The sequence below is a fragment of the Sebastes umbrosus genome, chromosome 16, assembly GCF_015220745.1.
Source record: "Sebastes umbrosus isolate fSebUmb1 chromosome 16, fSebUmb1.pri, whole genome shotgun sequence".
Lineage (NCBI taxonomy): Eukaryota > Metazoa > Chordata > Actinopteri > Perciformes > Sebastidae > Sebastes > Sebastes umbrosus.
In genome coordinates, this window is record NC_051284.1 from 28,661,530 (window position 1) to 28,687,463 (window position 25,934).

At 39.9% G+C, this 25,934-nt stretch overlaps 1 protein-coding gene across 11 annotated transcripts in view; it reads left to right on the forward strand.

Moving 5' to 3' along the window:
* Positions 1 to 25,661, forward strand: part of fgfr3 (fibroblast growth factor receptor 3) — an 86,883-nt gene extending 61,222 nt beyond the window's left edge. For 2 of the 11 annotated variants that reach the window (XM_037746980.1, XM_037746985.1), the window contains exons 8-19: positions 3,860 to 4,004; positions 4,628 to 4,803; positions 9,191 to 9,339; positions 9,677 to 9,798; positions 10,211 to 10,321; positions 10,411 to 10,601; positions 10,862 to 10,984; positions 11,412 to 11,482; positions 15,997 to 16,134; positions 17,800 to 17,865; positions 17,950 to 18,055; positions 19,525 to 25,661. In XM_037746980.1, coding sequence (XP_037602908.1) covers positions 3,860 to 4,004; positions 4,628 to 4,803; positions 9,191 to 9,339; positions 9,677 to 9,798; positions 10,211 to 10,321; positions 10,411 to 10,601; positions 10,862 to 10,984; positions 11,412 to 11,482; positions 15,997 to 16,134; positions 17,800 to 17,865; positions 17,950 to 18,055; positions 19,525 to 19,689 — 1,563 coding nt within the window. In that variant the 3' untranslated portion in view covers positions 19,690 to 25,661. Of the gene's footprint in view, positions 1 to 1,823; positions 1,969 to 3,859; positions 4,005 to 4,627; positions 4,804 to 9,190; positions 9,340 to 9,676; positions 9,799 to 10,210; positions 10,322 to 10,410; positions 10,602 to 10,861; positions 10,985 to 11,411; positions 11,483 to 15,996; positions 16,135 to 17,799; positions 17,866 to 17,949; positions 18,056 to 19,524 lie in introns of all 11 variants that reach the window. The other 9 variants (XM_037746986.1, XM_037746989.1, XM_037746981.1 and 6 more) reach the window with 8 other exon arrangements.
* Positions 25,662 to 25,934: the final 273 nt, after the last annotated feature.

The window sequence follows — 25,934 nt, forward strand, 5'->3', positions numbered from 1 at the left end:
CAGGAGTTAAATACAGCTGAGGCTGGGAGGAGGGGGTCATGCTAGATTTTTTTTTTTTTTTAAGAAATGCCTGAATCGCTCTTTTGATGCCTGGAAAAAGAGTTAACGATGAGCGACTCACCCCGGCGTGGGGCGGGAGGGAGAGGGAGAGAGAGAGAGAGAGAGAGAGGGCGACGTCTGGAGCCGAGCCCTGGATGTTCATTAAGCAACCATAAAACATGATATGTTTTCTCCTTTATGTGCTTTGCCCGTTTAATTATTCATCTGCAGTTTCTCTGCTGGAGAGCCCGCCACCAGCAATGTGTGTGTGAGCGCGTGTTAGCGTGTGTTTATGCACGCAGCGTGCACACTTTGGGAAGATTGACATACTGTAATGCCTTTAATCTGCCAATAGACAGCTTGTGTTACTATGAGTATGCAGTGTACAGTGTGTGTGTGTACAGTGTGTGTACAGTGTGTGTGTGTACAGTAGGTGTGTGTGATGTTACAGGTTTGACGTTGTAATGCTTTTAATCTCACAGACAGACAGCCTGTGTGTGTGCGTCCAGGTTTCCATGTAATTAAGCAATACTTGAAGGCCGATTTCAAAGTCGTTACAAGGAAAAGTATTATACTTAATGGAATAGTTCGATATTTTGGGAAACGCACTTATTCATGTTAGATGAGAAGATTGATATCAATAGCCAGAGCCTAAAGTTATGATAGAGTGCTGCAGGGATGACATCATTTTGGTTGGAAGTTAGCATCGACCTGGTTCCCTCGACAAAAAGGAAATTGGATTTTTCCATTGGATTTTTGGATTATTGCAGAAAATAAGCTCTGTGGCAAACAAACGTTTATAATAATAATAATACTTCGTTCTGTGTGAATGGCCCGTTAGGCTATAAACAAACTACACCACGGTCGCATGACTTCACGTCACCACCACTAAGCTAGAGGCGGACTAGAGTTCGGAGTAATGAAGTATAGTAGTCTCATTTAGCCACTTGTTAGTAACCGCCTTTTTTAAGATACGTACAAACTTCAAAATTCAAAAGTGGGATATTTACTGACGTATTTGATACCGTAGAACAAAATGTTAAAATCTCTTAAGCTTGTGTTAAAGGTGCTGTTGATAACATTCAGCCACTAGATGTTTCATTCTCCCTCCCTTGTTCCATTGCAATCACTTCACAACAAGTCATTGCCAGGCACTTAACGTCAATCTCAGCCATTTATCTGTTTTTTTCCACACAAACTGACGACCCAGAGATACCGCGTGATATCATCGTCATTATATTACTGGCTCACAAGCCTAGTTAGGAGTGGGAACCAGACGTCAGATATCTTCCACGGAGGTAAACAAAACATTCATTTTGGACCGGCCAACATTTTTAAATGATTAATTCACAGTCATACTTTTATGCGGCACCTTTCTAAAGGCTGTGTAGATGTATTATTTAAAAAAAAAGATATTTGTCTATATAAAATGTTATCAATAAGACCTTTAATTTAACCACAGACCGTATTTCAGGCACCAAAAACCCACTGACTTCGAGATGAGGGAACCGAAAGTGCTAAAATGCTGACTCATTTACGGGTTTAGGACTCATTCCTGCAGCACTCTATTATCCATTAGCTTAGCATAAAGCAGGGAAAAGAGCTAGCTCTCTCCCAAGTTCAAAAATATCTACACCTCTAAAGTTAATCCGTACTCAAACACGACTGTAAAATGCTTGTCGTATATTTGAGTGTGTGTGTGTTTGCATATATGTTCTGTACATGTGTTCTTGCAGGAATCCGCTGTAAAGGCGTCACTGTGCCTCTCAATTTTCCCTCCACAGAGTGTTATCAGTAAACACACTGAGGCCCACAGTAAGTTGAAACTGTCCAACGTAACAAAGCGAGATGGCGGGAAGTACTGGTGCCGCGCCTCAAACTTTGTAGGCAAGTCGGAAAACGCTTTCTGGCTTAAGATACACAAACCAGGTAAATCCTGAGCTCCGGGGCGACGGCCGCCTTCAACCACATCTCATCCTCTGCTGTGTCTCCTCCTCTCTGCGGGGCTCCTCTTGGTTGTGGGTTTCATTGGCTCATTGGCTTGCTAATAGGACAACACACACACACACACACACACACACACATTCCTCTGCTGGGAGTTTAAATGCTCACACTCTGTTAGCTCGTAGCTATCATCAATTTTAACGCCTGGTGCCACTTTGTCTTCCTCCCCGATCAATAACAAACACAATATCACACCTTTAATTACTGCGACAACTTCAAAAGCCTCGCCACCTTTACACACACACACACACACACACACACACACACACACACACACACACGCACACACACACACACACACACATACACACACACACAGACAGGCATATATAAAAGACCACGTAAAACCCCCCCAACGACCAAACCATGCCGCATACACACACACACACACACTCACAGTGAGAGCGGTATTGATTTCCCCGGGAGTGCATTCTCCAGCTGTATTAATGTGCTTTTATATGAAAGCATGCAGCAGGACTCTGATTCATGACTGGGTCTGGATGTCACTGTTCATTACTGAGGTCTGGGGAACCAGAGTCCTCCACCGCCACCCCACCCTCCACCCCCTACCAAGCCACATCACAAACTGGGTTTGAAACTCCCCCACTGGTCATCACACCAACCATTAGTCAAAAGGGGAAAAGCCACAACTGCAGTGATGCTCTTCTTTGAGTGATTTCAAGGTTATTTATAAGTCTTTGTAAGTCTTTTTCTTTATAATACTGAATGCAAGTTTGCTCAGCTGAATCAACTGAAAAATTAGCATCATTTGATTGATATATATTGTGTTAGGGATCTTAAGGGTTCATGTGTAATGGTAAAAAAAAATCTTTACAATTTGAGTGTATTTAAAAAAAAACTGGGCCCAGAATAGATCCTTGAGGCACCCCTAAAAACTTCAAGATCAAAAGATACAAATATATACAGCTAAATAAACATCTGAGAACAACATCCTGAAGTCCAAGTTTGACTCTCAAATATAAGAATATTATAATTAACTGCATCAAAGGCTTTTGAGACGTCTAAAAAGAAAGAAACTTTCTCGTTGTCCACATTCGAGGTGCCATCGTTTCTGGTGAAGGGATCTGCTTTGCTTTGGCGTCCAGTAAACTTTACGCTGGTTTAATTTTAAACTCACGTGTGTTGTCGCAGCAACTGACAGAAAACTCTAAACCTGTCAAAAACAAAAAATGCCTGCTGCAAAAATACACATCTTATCAAGTAATTTTTGTCGATTACTGAGCGTTAAAATTCTGGTTTCTTAAGTGATAAAATCTGACATTGCAGTAAATATATTTCAACTGATAATTCAACGTGTTCCAAGAATTTCAAGGCAATGAGAGACCTCTCCGCTTTGTGTCGGGGTGCAGCATCAGCTTGTCGGGGATTCTTTTACAACAATGACCGGCTTTCTGTACATCATTATCGACATATGAACATGATAGAAGGTTTTGGCCATATCACCCAGCCTTAACTGCAATGCCAGACTTTTTCACTTTTAGGACTTTATAACAGTTAAAGTGACTTGATAAGAAGATGTTTTGCAGTGTGACAACTTTCTGGGCTGCGTGTGGTTTTAGATTGAACCAGCAGGCTTCTTTCTCAGCGTGGTGAAGGTGCTGCTTTGGGTGTTTTCAGGTGTCGGTGTCGGTGCTGTCAGCAGAAGAAAACAACTCTGCTGCTGACTCCCTCAGATCCTCACTGCTGTCCTTTCCTACAGGGTGTATTTGGTGTTTCCTCTAAGAAGCTTTGGGCTCATGATATCTCTTCTCTCTCTCTCTCTGTCTCTATCTTTTCCCCCTCTCATCCTCCACAGACGGCTGGTATTAACACTACAGATAAGGAGCTAGAGGTTCTCTTCTTGACCAATGTGTCTTTTGAGGATGCGGGCGAGTACACTTGTCTGGCAGGGAACTCTATCGGCTATGCTTACCACTCTGCCTGGCTCACGGTGCTTCCAGGTATATTCCTCTTCTCCCTGCAGCTCTTTGGACTCTTTTTCTTCCACCTCACATGTTATAAACTCAAACTATGACTGATATTGTACTTTTTTTTTGTTTGCTCAGTAGCACAATCTTTGAGGTTCATTTTCAAACCTAATTATCGCACATTATCGTCATTTGTTAGTTGTTAACACGCCGCAAACTGTGTCATCAGCCCTTTAATTGGACGAGCCGAACATGCAATCTGGCCTCCACTGAAAGACGCTTTTTAATCAGAGCAGATCGTCTGTTTAAATGTCTCAAGGCTGCGAGGCAATTTAAAGACATTTTTTGTGTGTTCGGTGTTCAACACAATAATTACCTCCCCGGGGAGAAGCATATCACAGGTGCAATTACCTGCTGCAGGATAAAACTGGCTGATTACTTTTGGATCTGTTTTGATTTATAAATGTTATTCCATAAAAAAAACGGCTTCCTAGAATCTGTTCAGGTGAAAATGTGCTACTGAGCAAAGCAATATTTCTTTTTAATTATTAAGAAGAAATATTTTTAGTGAGATTAGCGGTGGAAAAGTATGAATAAAGTATATAAATTGATTATATTTTGACTGACATCCTGCGTCCCTCCTCTTCCTCCCAAAGCAGTGAGCCCGGAGAAGGAGGACTACTACGCCGACATCCTCATCTACGTGACGGGCTGCGTACTCTTCATTCTCGCCGTGGTCATCGTCGTCCTTTGCCGCATGAGGATGACAACGCAGAAGACGCTGCCCACGCCGCCCGTGCAGAAACTGTCCAAGTTCCCCCTCAAGAGACAGGTAACAGAAAGTAGATACAAGATTCGTATGAACACTTTTCCCTCTTTTTCTCTCTCCCTGTCTGTTTAGCTTAGCTTTTAGCATATGTATAATATATATAATATACAGTATGTCCAACATTATGCAGATGATGTGGTTGAAAATATGTAGGAATCTGGCCTTTTTTCACTCACAAAACTGCGTTGAAAACATCATATAACCTGCAAGAAAACAGAAAAAACTATACCAGGAATCCCTGAGGTACTTTTGCCATAGTTATTGAGCAAATCGTTAAGGGCGGAGACACCCCAGGTGAATAGGGTACAAATTTTAACTAACAGATATCACCATGAAACTTCCCCAGTTGATTACTTACATTGAGAAAAATATTTTTTGTATTACAAGTTTTCTGAAAATGTATGTTCAAATATGCAAATTAGTCATTATCATATTAAATATGTGCTAATTTTCATACATTTCCAGAACAGAAATCTGAACATTGGATAAAGCCAGGTTCAAAATTATTGTTTCATTTTTTTTGGCATATTAGAGTCAAAGATTTTTATAGAGGGGATTTTAGATATCTGTTTTTAATCACTCCATAAATCAGAAAATACTGTTACAGCCATAAAAAAATCAATTTTCGCCATGTTTTTAGGAATAAAATGTTCTATAAATCAGATTCTGAATGATATATGAACAAACTCCTCCGTAAAAACGTTCAGAATATAGATAGGAATGAAACTGGAAAGTTTGGTGGATGTAAATGCTACTGAAGTGTCTGAGATAAACTGTCCTTTAAAGATATGTATTGTTAAATTTCATACATTTTGAACAAACTACAGGTAAATAGGGTAAAAAAATCAACTAATAGATATCACCATGAAACTTCCCCTGTTGGTTGCTCACATTAAGACAATTTCTTTTGTATTACAATTTTTCTGAAAGGTTATGTTTAAATATGAAAATGAGGCATTATCTAATGCTAACTTTTGGTGAATTTAGGAGAAATCTACTGTCACAAATAGACAAAGTAGTAAAATAAACACCTAAATGTGTATGTTGGATGTTTTCTTTCCACTAGTCTGAAAGAAGACATGTTATAGAAGACAAATAGCCCCAAAATCTCAAAACTGATCAGTGCATGAAAAACTATGTTTTTGCAACATTTCAGCAAACTTTACAGAGGTTGCAGGGAAAACCGTTGAATTCCCGAGGGTGTATTTTAGACACAGAAAGTTGTAGGAAATCATATCGGGAACTTGTTTAACACATTCATTGCATCAGATGCTGTTTTCAGCAGTTTTTCTTCTTCAAACTGAACTGAATTTAGATTACTCTGAAAAACAACCTCAACAAGTCAAGGAAGGAGTAAAGTTATTAACTCAAGGAAGCACCCTGAGCTAGTTATGGAGAGTCGAGGAAAAACGGGGCAATTTTTCTGCATCGTTGCCACAACGAGGAACCTTCAGAAGAGTGTGCATTTGCAATATCTGTCTTCTCAACTTCTATAACTTTCAAAGACGAATTGCTCGCAGGACGGGACCCACGTAAGCTAAGAGTGTAAATAAATAGAGACGTTATTGTGCGTCTATCCGTGGTGGATCTCTCTCCGTCCTGCTGCGTTGATGACGTCGCGTGGACGCTGGAAGGCATCACACTGGTGACATGTGTTCACATTTATCTTGGAGCAGATTCAGCTCAGGGATATTTATGCCCTCCTGTGACTGTCAGTGTTAGTTTTAGATTTCACTCTGTGTAACGCACACTCGCCCCCTCAACTGTTTGGAGAGAAACATAAAGTGGAGCAGCTGCATCGGCACCACGGCCTCGCAGTCTGCACAGCTCTTCACGTCATTGTCTCTCAGGGCGCCGCGTTCGAGACAAGGTCCGAGTCAAATCCAAGACCAAGTTCAAACAGAATACAGACGAGGACAAGATAAATCGAGTCCTGTTTGAGACCAAAATGCATTTGCTTTCTTTTATGTGTCTGCTGAATATGAAACTATATACTAACAATCCTTGAGGAGTTCAGGGTTGGTTATGATTTGACGTAGATCCAGATATCTGGGGATTTTGGTATATTATCATTTATGGACTTGATTCTATAGTTTAAAGGTATGTTTCCCAGATTAATTAATCAATTTAACTCACAATTTAAGTAGTAGGAATGATGTCCTTTTTGCAAGATTGTTCGGACGGGTTGGGCTCTCTAGATGGGTAGGGGAAAAAAGTTCATCAGTGGCTTCATCAGGACGAGAATCAGACATGTCCAAGAAGGGAAAAAAGTCATTCTGAAGACCAGTTCCTTCTGCAGGCTTTCCCTCTCCACACTAATTAATCGACCTTCACCTTCATCTTCTCCTCCGTTCGCTCCGCGTTACTCTGATCAAAAGACCTCTATCTGAGCTCCTATTTCTTTACCTCTTTCTCTTATATAATCTTCAGGCGGTGCAGCGTGGCTCTCATTCTTCTGGTTTCTTGCTATATGTGTGACCCAGAATGTCCTCCATCTTTGGTGATTGCACCGCTGATGCAAAGATCATCTGAATGTGTGTAAAATGTAGGGATGCACCGATCCAGCTTTCGGCCAGTACCGATCCGATACCAGTGTTTAATTAATAAGCTGGATGCCTCACTGTGTGGAAGAGACTGGGATCATTCATTAAACATTGCTTCCTTAACTTTGTAAAACAAAATTAAATATATAGATATACATTTACTAAATTGTTATTATTGTTAAAATAATAAACTGTACACCAGCAACGTGGTAAAAAATCTTCAAAATGAACAGGAACCTGTTAAAACCTTAAATCTGTTTTAATGAGGCCACAAATTGGTCAAAACTTTAAAAGGAATTACATTTCCAGACTATAATGTATACAGTATATAAGCACAGAAGTGAATTGAATAGATCGGCCCCATTGTCACCGATCCAACTGTTTGTATCAGCCCAATATCTGATCCGGTACCGGTGCACCCCTAGTAAAAAGCAGAGTTGATCCATCCTGCCCCGCCCTGCTGGACTCCCACAGACGCTGTGTGGTTGTTCTGAGCGAGCTCCAGCTTTCCAGCTTCATGATTGAAGGGTTGAGCTCCTCTAAAATGCTAAAAGATGCATTTTTAGAAAAGAAAAAAAATACTTGAAAGTCAGTTCTTGGAAAACCAACACATGACTAAAACCAAATGTATCTGGAAAGGCTGTAAAATAATTAGTCCTTGTTACACAAAAGCAGCCTTGTTAGGTTAGATGAGGTAGAAAGCTCCTCTTCAGGAAGATGCTCTAATTGTAAATCGTCTCTATTCTGCTACCTTCATATACATGCTCTTATAAGGTAGTGCAGGGAAAGATCTTATTGCATTTTTCTGTAATCTTTGCTTCGTTTTTGTAAAGTTAATCTCATCGCTTCTCTCCTTTCTTTTTCATAACTCTGAGTAAATCTCCCATAAACCCCCTGGCATGTTCTATCAGATATTACTTTTCATGCCTCTGAAATTGTGTTCGGGGCTGTTTTGTTTTTTTTAAGCTTCACAGCATTTTTCTCATTTTCCTCCAGTGGAGAAGTTTAGGAGGGAAGTCGGGTAAGTGGACATGTTTGTTTGAGGGACCCCACCTGAAGGCTGGCAGACACAAACAGATTCATCAAAAGCAGGCCGGAGCCTTCAGCACAAAAAATAAATGGTGGGAGGACGTCGAGCCCGCGGGGCTCGGCGACAGCACGACCGCCACTCTGGAAATGGAGCTGGCTGATGGATAGAGACGTCCATCCCACCTCACCACGCGCTCCTCGCCCACCTCTGCTCCCCTCCTTCATTCGTCTTTGTTAGCGCCCGCTTTCTCCTGTGCACCGCCGCGGGCCGGCTGTTTGTAAAAGTCACCGCCGGTGTCAGAAGTCAGGCTGTTTTTCAGAGAAACTCTGAAAGAGCTCTGACGTTGGTCCTGAGACATGTCTTTAAATGTTGTTTTTACATCAGGAACTTGGTGGCCTTTTTAAATTTAAAAAGGGAAATATTTTTAAAAATGTTCTTTTTCTAACACAGCAGGTTTAATTATATTTACTATTTCAATGTCTGGGTTATTGGCTTCGTCTTTGACATTTAAAATCAATTAGACTTACGATTGAAAAATATGTCTTTGGGGTGGGAGTTAGCAACAGTTTGACTTGAAAAAAGATAATTACAAAACATATTTCAATATAAACTAAGACTTTTTCGAATTATGATGATTAAATCTCACTGTTATGGATGAATAGCTTAGTTTTTATCTCTCTGTATTAAACTATTATCCAGTTTAAATGCTCTGTGTGGGTCATAGGTCATGTTCCTCCCTTACCTCTGTCTCCTCGTTTCATCACACGTCACCTCGTCCGTTTTCAGAGTCTATAACAGTTTGTTTTTTGCACCCAAGCAGGTGTCCTTGGATTCAAACTCCTCCATGAACTCCAACACCCCGCTGGTCCGGATCGCCCGGCTGTCATCCAGCGACGGGCCGATGCTCGCCAACGTGTCAGAGCTGGAGCTGCCCTCCGATCCCAAATGGGAGTTTCCTCGAACGCGGTGAGAAAAAAATAAATGCTTCCACAGATCTGCGTTCATCACTGTTGTCTAAACGCCTGTCAGAAAGAAAACATGGTGGGCTGTGGCTTTTTTCTTTTTTTTTTACGCTGCCAAGCAACATATTTCAGAGTTGACAGATTTGGTGCTGTTGTCCTTGTAACGTTATGTGCTGTGAAAACATGTCAGCCGTCAATACATCAAGGTCACACCGACACCTTCCTCCACGCTTATTACACTTGGCAATCAAATCAGTGTTATTCAAATAAAAAAATAAAAAAACCTCCGCACTGCTTGCAGCACAAATCCCAGCTCTGACACTGTCTTGCTTTTGTTCCAGGCTGACTCTGGGGAAACCTCTGGGCGAGGGCTGTTTCGGTCAGGTGGTGATGGCCGAGGCCATCGGCATCGACAAGGAGAAGCCCAACAAGCCGCTCACTGTTGCTGTGAAAATGCTGAAAGGTTAGTGGTTCTTGTGGCTGCTCTTCACAAATTAATACACGACCTTGACTGTAGCTGTGTCTCCATTCATTTTTAAATATCTCGTTAGAAAAGCTGTATGGTGTTGTAGTACTCGTAATCAGTCTTGGTCTCGAGACCGGTCTCAAGGAAACTTTTTGAAGGTCTCGTCGCAGCGAAATATTTGTGTTCTGCAGGAAAGTACACATGACAAAAACAATAGTTAGAAAAAAAAATTCGTCGTGCGAATTAATCACACAAAAGCAGAATTGTGTCTTTCTCTCTCTGTTTTTAAATGCATTCCCTCTACACATAATAATTTAATTTGTCTGGTCTCAGTCTTTGTTCTCTCCTGCATTGTTGTCCTTTGTCAGAAGATGTTCACCACACTAACACTCTCTTTTGTTTGTCCCAGATGACGCCACAGATAAAGATTTGTCCGACCTGGTGTCAGAGATGGAGATGATGAAGATGATTGGAAAACACAAAAACATTATCAACCTGCTGGGAGCGTGCACGCAGGACGGTGAGGCCACGCTTCATTACAGAATAGAGATGATTAATATAATAGTTGTGTCCTGTTAGTGACTCTGAGCTCTCTGTGTTGCCTTTCAGGTCCTCTGTACGTCCTGGTGGAATACGCCTCTAAGGGCAACCTGAGGGAGTACCTGCGGGCGCGGCGGCCGCCGGGCATGGACTACTCCTTCGACACCTGTAAAATCCCCGACGAGCAGCTCACCTTCAAGGACCTGGTGTCCTGCGCCTACCAGGTGGCCCGAGGCATGGAGTACCTCGCCTCGCAGAAGGTCAGCCGCCACGATGCTGCGTCGCTAATGTTCATAATGCAAATGCTGTTTCAGGTTGAGGTTTCTGAGACCTGGCATTAGGCTTATATCAGTTTTAATGTTACTTAATGGTGTGGAATAAGTTGGAAGTTAGCATTTGTCATGAAGGGGCGGGAAAGTTTGACAATGGTAAATGAAAGTTGTCAGCCTACAGTGCATTGTGTACCAGAATATGTGTGTGTTTCGACGTGTGTTTGATGTGTTTGTACTTCCTCCCTCAGTGTATCCACAGAGACTTGGCGGCCAGAAACGTCCTTGTGACAGAGGACAACGTTATGAAGATCGCCGACTTCGGTCTCGCCAGAGATGTGCACAATATAGACTACTACAAAAAGACCACCAACGTGAGTCTCATTCCATCAGGATTCTTTGTCAGAATAAATAATGGCATTGGCTAAATCATGTTGCATAAAGAGAAGGTGTTGTGAGACCAGGGGGGCCACTGTTTCCAGCATTAAATATTCTGCAGCGGTTCATGATTCTTCTAGGCTGCAAAATCGAATTATGTGATAGAATAATACAGATTTTATAGTTTATATTTGATGTCCAAGCAGGTAAAGATACTCCGAGTTCAGTTTAGTGAGCTGGAACAGTTCAGAGAGTTCATAAGAGACAATTATAGACGTAACACTGTATACCTGGTGAATGAATGTGGCTAGCTGAAGTTCAAGGTATCTGGACTCTGTGTGTTCGGGTCCGTGTTTTGCTGTCTGCTGTGTACAGAATGGTTCTGCTGATCTAAGCGGTTCTGCTGTTCTTCTGTTGTTGCAGGGTCGTCTGCCCGTGAAATGGATGGCTCCGGAGGCTCTGTTCGACCGGGTCTACACGCACCAGAGCGATGTGTGAGTTTGCACAAACCAACCTGTCGCATGCCAACTGCCCGCTCATGCGGAGCCGCTGCACACCGGAGAGGAATCCGGGTGTTGAAATATCGTGACTGAGCGCGTTAGCATCAAAAGCTCCAGTTTGTGTGCGTGTGTGAAATATGGAATCACAGCGTTCCCGCTCGCTGTCATCTGCGCTCACTTGATATAATCCTGAGCTTCTTGTGTATCAGCGGCTCCACATTCCTCGCTAGCGTTTGTTCTTTAATCTCCCGACGCGACATCAGAGAGAGACAGAAACACAAACAGACCCTCGGCAACTTGCTGTTGTTTTGTCAGCGCAAATCCAAGAACAGAAGGAGATAAGAGGGTCAGTGGATTTATCATGTTTTATAAGAGTAAATCCAATCTGCCCCCGGAACAGACGGCGATAAGAGGGTCAGCGGATTTATCACAAGGTGTTCCCTCAGGCTGTTTCAAAGGAATCGGCGCCGTAGACAAACGCACCTTTCACGACCTCTGATTGCTCCTGTGTTGGCTGCGTTCAGGAGAAGAAAGGCGAGTTTAGGAGAGGAGGTCACAAAGTCAATCTGTGTTGCAGTAGCTGAACCCCCCCCACTAAACCGCTCCCCCAGCCAGACGCTGTGTCCCCAGCACAGCCATCCAAGCCAAACACGGGCCCCTGTCAACACGGGCTCGCCGTGTGATTACACTAGACTGGGAACGAGCCGAGAGGAGAGAATCAGCCCGCTCTGTTATTTCAGCAGGTCTGGATTACAGAGTCAATCCTCCCGCCAAACCTCCTCCCTCCTCCTCCTCCTCCCTTCATACAGTAGTCGCTCTGCAGCCAGTTTACTCTCACACACCCCGGGGGATCTGACTTCTGACCCTGTGATGGTTTTTTTTACTGAAATCTGTTACGCCGAAACAGACGGGAGACAATTAAAACACATGGAATCTGTCACACGCTCAAAACCAAACAACAAGCAAAACAGCAACAAAGCTTTGCGTGCAGCAGCTCTCACGGCACAACTGGCATCACAGCTCTCCAAACGTTTACAGCTCTGAAGACAGAACTGTCTGTGAGAACGCTCAGAGACATTTCTGTTGGATTTTACAGAGTTGTTTCACACATTTTTTTTGTGCAGAAAAGCAGCGTGCCTCAAAGTAATTTGCATCATCACGTTGGGATTCCAAGTGACGCTTTAGAGATGAATTCACTTTATTAAATTCAGATATCAGGGTTATTTAGTGCCGATAATATACATTTTAATTCTTCAGCCTTTGAGTTTGTCCCTCTGCCAATATCATGCATTTTATTTTGAACAGCTTCAGAGGTGTCGGTCTATAAAAGCTGCAGAGAACAAACCTCACGGCTCCCTCAGGGGGATAAGCTGCTGGTTCATAAAAAATATGCAGCACAAGACAAAATCTTTTTTGCATTGACTCATGAATATTGTGATATTCTTAATTTTCTGAAAACATGATTTAGAAACCAGATGTTTTTTAGTATTCTAGTGACTTAAATGTCTAAAAATCCAGGCTTCATTTTTGTCTTTTATGTTGTTCTAGATGCAACTGTCTTACTTAATTACTTATTAAATACTGAAGACTTTGGAGGAGGGGTTTTGGCATTAAACTGGTCAAATTTGAGGATAAATATTTAGATAAGATAACATTTTATCCTGATGGAGACTGCTGTGCTGCAGTTGCAATATAAAGTAAAGAAAGAGTGTAAATATAAAAGATACATGAACAGCTATCTAAATAATAATAATAATAATAATAATAATATAATAAACTTTATTTATATAGCACTTTTCTTAACAAGATTACAGAGTGCCATCCAGAATAAAAACAGCAGATAAAAAACAGAAACAACAATAAAAAATACAGACAACATCATAAGGGATCATAAAAACAAAAATTAAATTAAATTAAAAAATATATAATAAAATGGCCATGACCCAGCAACCCAGAAACACATTAAATAAACACTTTACTATAAAGAAAGTTTTAAGAAGGGCTTTAAAAGATGCTAATTTCATTTCATTTCATTTCAAACATGTAAAATAAAAAAAATAAAAAAATAATTTAAAAAAAGAGAATAATCATACAAACAAGTGGACGGCCAAAAAGAAAGTAATATTTACATACAATGCTTGATGCCTTGGTTTACATATTCGAAAGGAGTGAGAAGAAGTACAAACTTATTTACTCCCACCCCTTCTCCATAAGTCATTCATTGATAATTAAACAGCTTCCTTATTGAGCTAAACATATGTTCTAATTAATTTTCCTAAACTTGTCTAAATAGAATAATTATTACCTTTTTACAAATTTATTACTCACATATTTATCTTAATCGTATTGACTAGTTGTTATCTTTTTGTGTATATATATATATATATACTGTATATATATACAGTACAATACAATGCATATAAAATACAATATAAATTGTGATGATTATACATTATTCTTATACACAAACACAAACAGATATACTAATGATGTGGCGTCTGAACATCAGCATTGTGTCGGCATCAAGAAACCAATATTGTTCAGCTTCGACCCAATACGAACGTCTCTCCTGAACACAGATCGTCTAAATCTTAAAATCACAGACATGTTTTTCTTCATTCTTTTATTGCCGATGACAAACGAAGTGTTGCCTGTTCCTATTAGCCGTCTAATAGCTTGGGAAAATTCATCCTACCCTAAGTACAAGTAGCAGTGAACATAAGCAGTCCAAGTCCTGGACCTAAAGACCTGACTTGTTCACGTCCAGAACACAATCATGATAATGAGTTAGAGTTTTGTGGCCGGTTGTTCTCTTCAGTTTCTCCTGTTTTACCTCTTAATATTGACGTCTCTCTCACTCAGACTGTGTGTTTGGACGGAGAGCTCGCCAGCTCGGCCAGTAGCGGCTGTTTTCCAGCCTCTGGACCGGAGCGAGGATAATTAGATTAAAAGCCGCTGAGCAGGCCGCAGTGGGAGGAGGAGGAGGGCTCCGATTCTGAGTCACTGGACGAACAATAGCACACTGGGTTAATAGACCGCCATTATCTCATTAAACTTCCCTCATTTTTTAGCCATTTAGGAATAATGCAGCAGTTCAGTGGAGCTGCTGCCTCACACAGAAAGAAAAGAGAGGATGGTTCGGGGTTAGAGGTACAACCGTTAGTGGAACAGGCAGCAGCTGGACTGGAACTGCAGGATAATAACTTCCTCTGTTCAGGTTTTGTGCTCACTTTGTGTCAGGGACTGTTTGGAAACAGTGTGGTACTCGTGATGCATTATGTGTCAGAAGATCTCATCCACACTTTCAGTTTGCTTTTAAAACTGAGCCTTCAAGACAACGTAAAGATGATTAAATCCCTTTTATTAGTTATTAATCCTTTTGAGCTAGCACGGCCGGATCAAGGTACTCAAAAATGGATCACATTTTTACATCCATGCTTAAATGCGAGAGTTGTGCTTTATTAAAAGTTTCACATTGGAGACTCAGTGGATTAAAAACAAAAACAAAAATATTAAAGTGATGAAACACAAGCAAGATACAAAAATGCTAATATGCTGCAGATCTTCTTTGAGCTGTTTTTTATTTGTTTTCAGTTGGTTTTGCAGTTTTTTGGTTATAAAAGTCAATGTTTAGCAATGCTGCTTGTTACATCTGTGCAAATTAGCCCTTAAAGGATATTATATTCTATATCCTGATATATTTTCTTATCTTGTGCAATAGAGTAGAGCTGCAAAGATTAATTGATTAGTTGTCAACTATTAAATTAATCGGCAACTATTTTGATAATTTGAGTATTTCTTTAAGAAAAAAAGTCTAACTTCTCTGATTCCAGCTTCTTAAATGTGAATATTTTCTGGTTTCTTTACTCCTCTATGATAGTAAACTGAATATCTTTTGAGTTGTGGACAAAGCAAGACACTTGAGGACGTCATCTTGGACTTTGGGAAACACTGATCGACATGTTTCACCATTTTATAGACCAAACAACTAATCAATTAATCGAGAAAATAACAGATTAGTCAGATGAATCAACAATGAAACTCTGACTCAGTCCAACATACAGCGTCCTGCTGCCACAAATACTCACTAGAGCACCAAATGTGGATTAATCCGCCACCGAAAATAGTCCCCAACAAATGCGCTATTTGCTCCTGTTTGAGTAACGTTTGCTAAGAACTACAGTAACCAGCTCTTTATGGAAATTAATGCACCTTTTATGAAAATTAAACTAAGTATTTGTGAAGTGTTTTTAAAGATTTCTTCACTAGGAACTTGTCTCCTTTCTGGCTTGAGGGACGAGTTGTTGATTTTTACACATATTGACCGACTGTCCCAGACAATAAGAATGTCAAACTGATTCTCACACTGAGAGCAGTAAACATTATTGAAGATCAATAATAATCCCCAACGAGGTTCATGGGGTTTATCTGGGGAACACAAGCCTCTCGACTGCTTCGGGCCCCGAGTGATGTTTGACCTCTACTCTGTATTCACTGTGTGTGTTCAGGTGGTCCTATGGGGTGTTGTTGTGGGAGATCTTCACCCTGGGGGGCTCGCCGTACCCGGGGATCCCAGTAGAAGAACTCTTTAAGCTGCTGAAGGAGGGACATCGGATGGACAAACCCGCCAACTGCACCCACGAACTGTAGGTGTCTTTATGAATTATACTTGGTTATATTGTATAACTATAGCAGGAGGATGCTCAGTGTAGATAAAAGCATTGGAAGGAAGGACACCACAGTTCTTGAAAAGTGATTTTTATGTAAATGTTACCAAAGAGTTTATTATATAATGGTAATTTTATCAATCAAATATGTCACTTGTGATCATTTTCTTTCAAGCAATCAAAAACAGACTAGTCCATATACAGTAGACCCAACACAGTTTCACTCCCAATTTGTTAAATACTGCCGCTCGCCGCAGTTTACGCTCGTTACATGCATAGTGTGTCTTTTCAAAATAAACTTCCAATGTAGGTTTACTTAGTTTTTAGGTTTACTTACGCCAGGGGGTCAGCAACCTGCGGCTCTTTAGAATAAAGTCAAAGGTTTACGAGAAAAATAGTCCTAATATTACGATTATAAAGTCAATATTCTAAAGTAGTAATTTCACGTGTTATTTTTTTTTTTTCTCGTAAAGTTATGACTTTATTCTCGTAATATTATGACTTTTTTTTCTCGTAAAGTTGTGACTTTATTTCTCGTAATATTATGATAATTTTTCTTGTAAAGTTACGACTGTTTTTCTCGTAATATTATGACATTTTTTCTCGTAATGTTACGACTTTTTTTCTCGTAAAGTTACGACTTTTTTTCTCATAATATTATGACATTTTTTCTCGTAAAGTTACGACTTTTTTTCTCGTAATATTATGACATTTTTTCTCGTAATATTACGACTTTTTTTCTCGTAATATTACGACTTTTTTTATTATGACTCTTATTCTGGAAATCTCCGATTTTTTTTCCCTCAATGTGGCCCTAATACTCCGTAGTACATTGTCTCTTTGGCCCTAACTGCATTATACTTATATACTATATACTTAGACTATAAGCTGTGTTACCTTCACCACAGTGCTCAAATGTTTTGTGACAGATTTTGTAAAAATCAAACAGCGGTCTTCTGGGTGAAAGTCCTGTGTTTGTTTGACCCGTCCACCCCTCCCACCAGTTCTACGCGGACTTTCTCGCTATTTGCTCTACATCAGATAGTCTGACCGTTTAATGACGTGAATGGGTTTACATTGGAGTTCATCGAAAGCCTCATGCATCTCAGACGCTAAAGGCTGCCTCGGTGCATCCGTATCAAGACGCTGAGGGCCACTGACCAAGCGTCGGTACTTGACAAGTTGGGAGAGAGAGCGGGTTGATTAATTTCTGCTTGCAAAAACCTCCACATACCCCAAAATATAAAGGACCTCAGGGTCTTCATTTAATCAGATTGTATTCATTCTGTACTCCGATTCAGTTGTACTCAATTTACTACTCACAACTTGAATGTGAAAGTGTTTTGAACATTGAAAATCTGGACTCAAAAGACCAATAAAACAAAATTCAATACTTAAAAGACTTTAGTTTAACCATTCATTACACAGTTTTGATTACTTTGAGCGATCCATTCACGATCATAAACGGTTAGCAACTCATCTGGGTTTTCTCCTCATGTCTGTGGTTGTCGTATGATGTCCTCCATTACTGTCAGCTGTGGTGAACAGTGTCTTCTTGCAGCTGGAAACACAGCAAAAGAAAATGAAAACTGGTAAAAACCCAAAACTGATGAGCCTTTACTTTAACTTTAACCTTAATTACAGAGCATCAGCATCCAGCTGCACATCAAGTAGACCAGTACGAATCACTGGAAACAGTCCATCTGAGATGTGAGAGGACTTGGATGTAGATTTATATTTCATCTTACTGGATGAGCTGCAGACAAAACTAACCCTTGATGTGGTACGTTTCAGGTACATGATCATGAGGGAGTGCTGGCACGCGGTGCCGTCACAGAGGCCGACCTTCAGACAGCTGGTGGAAGATCACGACCGGGTTTTATCAATGACCTCCACTGATGTAAGTCCCACTGCACAGCAGCTGCTGCTCACTCACAACGTTACCTTTAGTTTCACCTTGGACCGCTCCAACTTTTCACTCTATAAAGACTCACCTGATGGAAAACACTTTTCTTAAAGTTAAAGCATTTAAAGAAACAGTAATTTGACATATTTCCGAGTGAAACAGAATATATTTAGGAGTTTACTCACAAGTGAGATTTAACTCAATTCCTTCAGATTTTATTGGACCGCTAAAGAGTCGACATGTCTTCCTCACCCACATCGTTCAGGAGTAATCAGTAGGTTTGAGCACAACCACATTCTCTGGAAATGTGAACAAAGTTTTCGCCAATAAAAATAGTTTTTGAGATCTAGACACACATCTCCTCCTTAGATATCGCTCTGCCAGCTACTACGACCCACAAGCCCATTATTCTGATGTCCCATTGTTCCGAAACCTCAGTCGTCTGGAAAATGTCCCAATTGGATCGAAAGCCCGTTATACCGAAAACAAACGTCCATTGTTCCGAAAGCCCATTGCTCCGAAAATACAAACTCTCCGTGCAACAAACAGAAGCACATGACGTCATTGGACCTTCACAATTGTTTTCCCTGCTGGCAAAGGCATGACCCAACACTCTTCCTCTTATTACTCGCTGCCTTCATAGGTTGGTTGGTTGGTTAGGTTTAGGAAGGACGAGTGACATTAGTTAGGTTTAGGGTAAGAATTTCATGGTATGACAACCAGAGGCAGAGTAGGGCGGGTCACCTCATGCCTTCACCATGGTAGGAAAAAAATACCAGGACCGAGAAGCGCTGATGACGTCATTCTGTATAATAATAGCCATGTGCTTCTGTGCGATGCATGGAGAGTTAGTATTTTTGGAGCAATGGACGTTTGTTTTCGGGATAATGGTGTCGGACAACTGGGCTTTGAGTCCAATGGGACATTTTTCGGACTATTGGGGTTGATGGCACGGCGCCTTTCGTACGATGGCCAGAGTTAGCTAGTCACACCATATCATATTTAATTGGATACATTTATATATATATGTATATATAGCGCCAAGTTCAAGATGATACCATGGTTGTTGTTTTTTTACATACATTTAGCATATAACAAGAGAACAATTGACATAGTGATGCAGGATTAAAACAATTTATTTGTATTTCATGGTGGTTTACAGTTATATGTATTTGCACAAGTTCAAATCAAAGAGTACAATGGACGATAATGTACAGCTCTGTTTATTACCTCTACTTAAATCATATAAGACAATATTAATGTCAAAGAAATATGCAAATTATGTAAGAAAGAAACGTATTAAAATGCAATCGTAAAACAGGTTAAAGTCTGTTTTCTTACTAACATACAAAAAGTGATAAAACAGTAAATCTACATAATTCTTCACTTATTTATGTGACCACAGACAGAAGGGATTTGACTGTGACACCCCCCGGTGTAACCTTTGACCTCTCCTCTGACAGGAGTACCTGGACCTGGCGGTGCCCTTCGAGCAGTACTCGCCCACCTGTCAGGACTCCAACAGCACCTGCTCCTCAGGAGACGACTCGGTGTTCGCCCACGACCCGCTGCCTGACGAGCCCTGTCTTCCCAAACCGCTCCCCAGTAACGGCGTGATTAGGACATAAAACCTGAGCTCGGGGGGGGGACGGTTGGACTTTAACCTCCTCTCACAGATTAAAAAACACCTCTCAGTGACTCCTCAAGATATGGAAATGGAAACTCAGCATGCAATACTTCCACAGTGCTTCAGCTCTTCTATTCGTCTTAAACTCTTCCGAGTTTTCTTCCTCCTCCTCCTCCTCCTCCTCCTCCTCCTCCTCCTCCTCCCCAAGAGACTCCTTGAAACATTGAAGGATTATTTTTTGCCGTTGAACCATGTTCTTCTTTTCAGAAATGAAATTATATTTTTGTACTCGGGCCAGTCTTTTTGTTACGGACAATCTGTGGGGTGAAACCATTCCGTGCCTACTGGGATAAAAAAAACAACCTCCTGAGACTGAAAAACAGACAAAGAGGAGTGAATGAAGGGCATTGGTCAGGGACCGGTTGGCGATCCAGTAGGCGAGGACCTCAGATTTTTATCCTCTCGTCTGCACGGAGCTCTCTCAGATCGCGATAGAAGTTTGCGATCTTTAAGAGAATCCGTTGACAAGATACCAGCAAAGCCAGAATCAACTCGATGATGGGACTCGTTCTTCCGAAGACACTCTTTCTCTTTTCCAGAAGACGACGGAGAGGATTACATATTAACGTGTTTGTACGACGCCATCGTCTCGTTTTTAGCATCCCGGAAATTTGTGATAATCATGGAACAAATTCCTCATCAAGCGTGAGGCGAAGTTTCAGGGCCATTCAGTAATTAGTACAATAAGGTTCGGAGTTTTTTTTTTTTTTTATGTATCTAGAAAATGATTTATTGTAAATATATAAATGCAAATATGTATCATATTGCTGTTCACAGCCATGTACTTAAAAGACAAAAAATTACATTTTTTTATTGTTTTAGGATGGAAGCATTGCAATCTAGAAGACACTGTCATGAAAGTGTAAAACATTTAATCATTGATACAGAAAAAGGTTTATTTGAATAATTAACGTGTATATTTGTAAAGATATTTATAGACTTAACATGTGGTTCGAAAGGTCTAGTTTAGGGTTTTAGTACTGTACGCAAAGATTTTTATTTCCTTTTTTTTGGTAACTTATTTTACAACAGAACTGTTATTTTTCACAGACTCCTTCTGGTTTTTGATCCATCTTTTTTTTCTTTTCTTTTTTTTTACAGTTTTAAAAAAATAATAATAAGAATGTATGACAGACGCGAAGATGATTTTTTGAGAGCGATTGTGATTCGAGGACTCGACGAAACTGAAGGGGAAGCTGGACGTTTCTCTGCTGAGTTCAAATTCTGGTTTGAATAGTTGACGTTTGCAATATCAAAGCAACGATTAACTCTTGCTGGGCAAGAAATAGCAGCGCTTCAAGATATGAGATATGTACAGAGAGAGAGGCCGTTTAGTGCGACGGACGTACTTAAAGACGTATTGAACATCAACAACAACAACTAGCTGTGAATCATAAAGAGCCTTCAGAGAACCTCAGCAGCCTGTTCAAGGAAAATAATCCTCCTACTGATGTGGTTTCACTGTTCAGTCTGTAATGACACAACTTTAGTGATGACTACGTTTCCCAGAATGCTTTTCAGCAGTCATCAGAGAACATGCTTGAACTTGCGGCATTCAGAAAAATGTGAAAACATGCAAGCGAACTAGTGTTGGAAACAGATTTTTAAGAGTAAATAAACAAAAAGTGAACGTTGTGTTTCCAACCCCAAACTTATGTTGCTTTCTATTTTAACTGGGAAGTCAAAATTTCAACTGAAACGCGACCTGAAATCGAATTTCCAACTCGAAAGTCAAACAAATCTTACCAACTCTAACCTCAAAATGCTCAAGATGCCTGCTCAGCGCATCAATAGTAAAAAAAAGCTGTACTAAATATTGTTTATTAGCACTGCTGGGCACTGATGTTGCAATGGAACGAACAATTGACTTTCACTTCTTTGCAATACACATTCTTTGGTTCCTCTGAAAAGCCTCTGAACACCCACACAGGTGTTTCCAGTTATTCTGTCTGATTAGACCTCTGCTCAGGTAGAAGGTGGGTGGAGCTTTGATGGGAATTTATTTCACAAATCTTCATCTACCAATCAGAATGATAAATGTGTAATTTGTCCCGCCTTAACAGGTGCAACAAAGCTAACAGGAGACTCAATCAGTTAGTCTGTAGACGCCCACACAGTCCTGAGCAGAGCTCTAATCAGCCAGATGAACTGAAAACACCTGTGTGGGAGTTCAGAGGCTTTAAAAGCCAACCATGCATGATTGTTGAACGTCACTGGCTCCAGTCTAGAAAGAAGACACAAAATTCTACCGCAGATATATAAGAATAAATTAAATATATCACCGTTTTGTAAACAGTGTTAAAGCCTCTGTAGGTGGATATTTTCTTTTAAAGGTCGGTCTGAAGGCTCTAAACTCTTATATTGTAACAGAAAGGTCACAGGGTCGATGCTAACAAGCTGCGTGCGGTGTCAAAGTGCCCTTGAGCAAAGACATTCAGCGCTTGTGTGCACACTCATGGATAAAAAAACAAAACATCAGCTTGAAGGCAGAAGTGTAAAGCTGTTATGTCCTTGCTCGGGTGTTCCTAAAAGAAAAAAACCTTCCCGGACGCTTGAGATTTTATCGCTGCTCTATAGTGTTAATACTGAAATGAAGGCATTGCTGTGCGACTTAACAAATCACACAGCAAAAAATAAGAATATATATATATATATATCGGTTTGTTAAAGGAGACTCTGAAGTCTGTGGTGGATCCTTAGCTATAGTTTGCAAAAAAAAAATTTAAAAAGTGCCAAATTAGTCTTAAAAGTCTATTTCACCGAGTCCTCCAGATCTCTGAACCAAAATACTGCACTGACGAATGTAGGCGGGCGGAAGGTTACATGTGCAGGGAAGGATCATGGGATTGCCAAATGGATTTCTTCCCCAACCCTTTTTTATGCAGTTGTGTCTCCAGCTGACCCCAAAAAAAAGCGTTAAAGGGTTGAAATGTTTACAGAGTCTGTTTTTAGCAAAAGTCACAAAAAGGGAAAGCGACGTTCAAGCGGTATCGAAGGGTTCAGAAACACGATTCACTCGCTGCTAAATGGAAACGGTGGCAACATTTTACTGTGCAATGGCCTTATTCTGGTGTGTGAACTGCATTTGTTGTTATCACCCAACGAGACTGTCGGTACTTAATGAAATACCCCACCATCCCCCAATATTTAAAGTACTTAAGAGTGAACAATTTGTATTTAATTATATTACTACACTGGGAGATTTTTGTGTTTTTTTTAGCACCAAATTATGTACGTTTTTATTGGTTTATGCACAGAAACAAGGTCTTTGTAAAGTGAAAGGTTACACCCAGTTATTATTTCTGTTTTCAGTACAGTTTTGACTCGAATCTATGAAGTGCCTGGAATAATTTAGCGAACAAAAAGGAGATTAATTTTGATTTTGAATGTATAATTGCAAAACAATATAAAATAAAATAAAAGAAGCAGTTGTCACTATAGAAGCAGGCTATGAAAGTAATAGCATTTTTTATTATTATTATTTTTCTCGAGTGAACAAGACAGACAAAAAGGCACTTGTGTAAAGGTTGGATGGATCTAATGAAACAGTGTTTTGTTTTATTTATTCTTCCATGCTGGGTAAAAGCTTTCCCTATGGTGAGAGTATTTTTATTCGTAGCTATCTGCTTTTCAGTGTTGTTTTTCATTAAAGAGCCAGAACATGATGATGATGTAGAGTAGTCATTTTATTAGATACTGATTCCCCCCCATCAGGCTTTGCTCCTGGCTTAATTTATCCTTCATTTTATTTTTATATGGATGCCCTCCCTGGCCTTTTTTTCTGCATCCTTGTCGAGCTTCTTACTCTTTTGATTCTGACGCTGGCTTCTGTCTCTCTGTTAGATCACTCTTTAAAAGGATGTGTTGTTTTTAACGTGTGTGTTGTTTATGGCAGCAAAAGTAAAGCCGTGCTTACTGCTTGTTCCATTATAGTAGAAATAATGGCAACCAAGAACTGAGTTTATTGGCTTTTCTTCAGGTTTTCCAAAGCCATTTTGGAAGAATTAGAGCGATCCGTCAGTTTGCTGATACATTTCGTTGTTGTCGTATGAAAGTCATGCATCTCCAAAATAATCAACTTTTCACAAGCTAAGAAAAACACATTTCTGATATGCATATGTCAGTTTTTTATTTTCTAAATTTTGTAAGGAAATAAAGTATTATCTAAAGCATAGGTTTTCGGCATGGGAAGACCTGTAGACGTACATAAATCTGCTTATAAATCATGAAAAAAGACATCCCTTATAACTCCAGAACTTGCCTAAGAATAACCACGTTTTTAAGTTTTCTTCAATATCAAAGTAATACCATGATACCTTTCTGTACATCCATGGGTACTTTGCAAACAAGGACTGTTAATAGCTAATTCGGCATACTTTTGATAATGCCAATTTGCCAAAATTTGAAGAAAAAACAATAAAAAGCTTCAAACTGGTGGTCATTTCCCACATGGCAACAGTTGCTAAGAGACGCACTGGCAATTACAGTTTTGAGCTACCGAGTGGCACACATTACGCTGGTTATAAACCAACCAATAGTGATTAAAAAACAAGTCACTTTACAAGATTAAACTGTTAAATTTGTTTTTCACTCACAGAGTGGAAGCTTACAAGTAAAGTTAGGCTAACTAGCGAACATTCAGAAAGTGGAAGCTTGTGTTATTTTGACACCAAAATTGGAGATAAATACACATTTCATTCGACAGCAACGATACAGTTTTGTTCTAGAAAAGTGATGGTTATGTATTGTTTCCTTTGCATTGTGCTGCTGCTTATATTTTAGAAAACATACATCTTGAGTTTCAGATAATAGTCTAAATTCAGTTGAAAGGAAAAAAAAAATCCTTGGTGAAACTCTGAATACTAATTTGTAATTTAACAGTATTTGTATCAGCAAACTATAATCAGCTTTAATGTAAAAATATCAGTATTGGCCTTGAAGATATGAGTCGGATGTGTGTTGCTCCACAGACGCACGTTAAAAACAACAAATGCTTTTAAGAGTGAACCTGTTTTCTTTGCTATTGGATGAATAGTTGGCAGCAGGGAGGGACTCTTACTGTATGTACAGTCACACATCGGCCTTTAACCGCCCGTCGTCTCCACTCCGACTGACTTATTTATTCTCTTTTCTGCTCAATAAAAACAAAATCTGGATCTGAAGATGAAACTGGGAGGAGAGGTGGCGTTATCTCGGCTTCCTCTGGTGTCGGAGATATGCACCTTTCCCTCCAGATATATCAAAACTATATATATATATATATATATATATATATATTTCACATGTTTTTGTTTTATGTTATTTTCCAGGTTGGAATGGTTAGCTTTCACACATCCCGTTTTCATTTTCATCACGCAGTTCTAACCCGACAATGTTAGTCCAGATTAATTTATAGTTTGAAATATGCTTTTACGTTGCTGATGTACATGAGTAGAGTTTTATGTAGCTGTGTGAGCTATTTTATAAGAATCTTAGAGAGGAAATGATTTGCGTATACAGTTTATTTCATTTTGCATTCCACATCAGTTTTGTTTTTTTACAACAATAGCGAGACAAAGTCATGGTTGTCTTTTTATTTTTATTTTATTTTTTTTTTTCGAATCCCACATAATTTATTTTTCCTCCCTCTGTATTCATGTTTCTAACATAGAAAGGTGGAACTAACCATTTGGCATTATGTGATTTTTTTTTTTTTTATTTGTAATTCATAGCTTGTTTGTTGCAATGTACCTGTTTTGATCAAGATGAATCCTCTGTAACATTCCACCACAACAACCCCTCTGGGCAAACATCTCCCACTGGGAGAAAACAACTATTTCACAACTCTCTCTGTCTCTCTCTCTCTCTCTCTCTCTCTCTGTCTCTGTGCCTGACAAACTATGCTGTCAAAAAAGGTTTTCAATAAACATGTTATAATAGCGTTGGCTGTCACGGCTGTGTCTGTCACTGAGAACATGTATTTGTTTTTTTCCAAACAGGTCCCGTATAGCAAAAACAAGTCCAACAAAAACAGACTTTGTGATTCATGGTTGAACAAACCAGAAGTTTGGAAGTTTATGTTAATGAAGTGAAACCAAAATACCACCAGAACACACACGACAGAGAGTTTGTTTGCAGAGTGTCTCGGTTTTGTTTTGTCTGAACTCTCTTTGTGAGCACAGTGGCGGATATCGAGGCTTGTTTTCC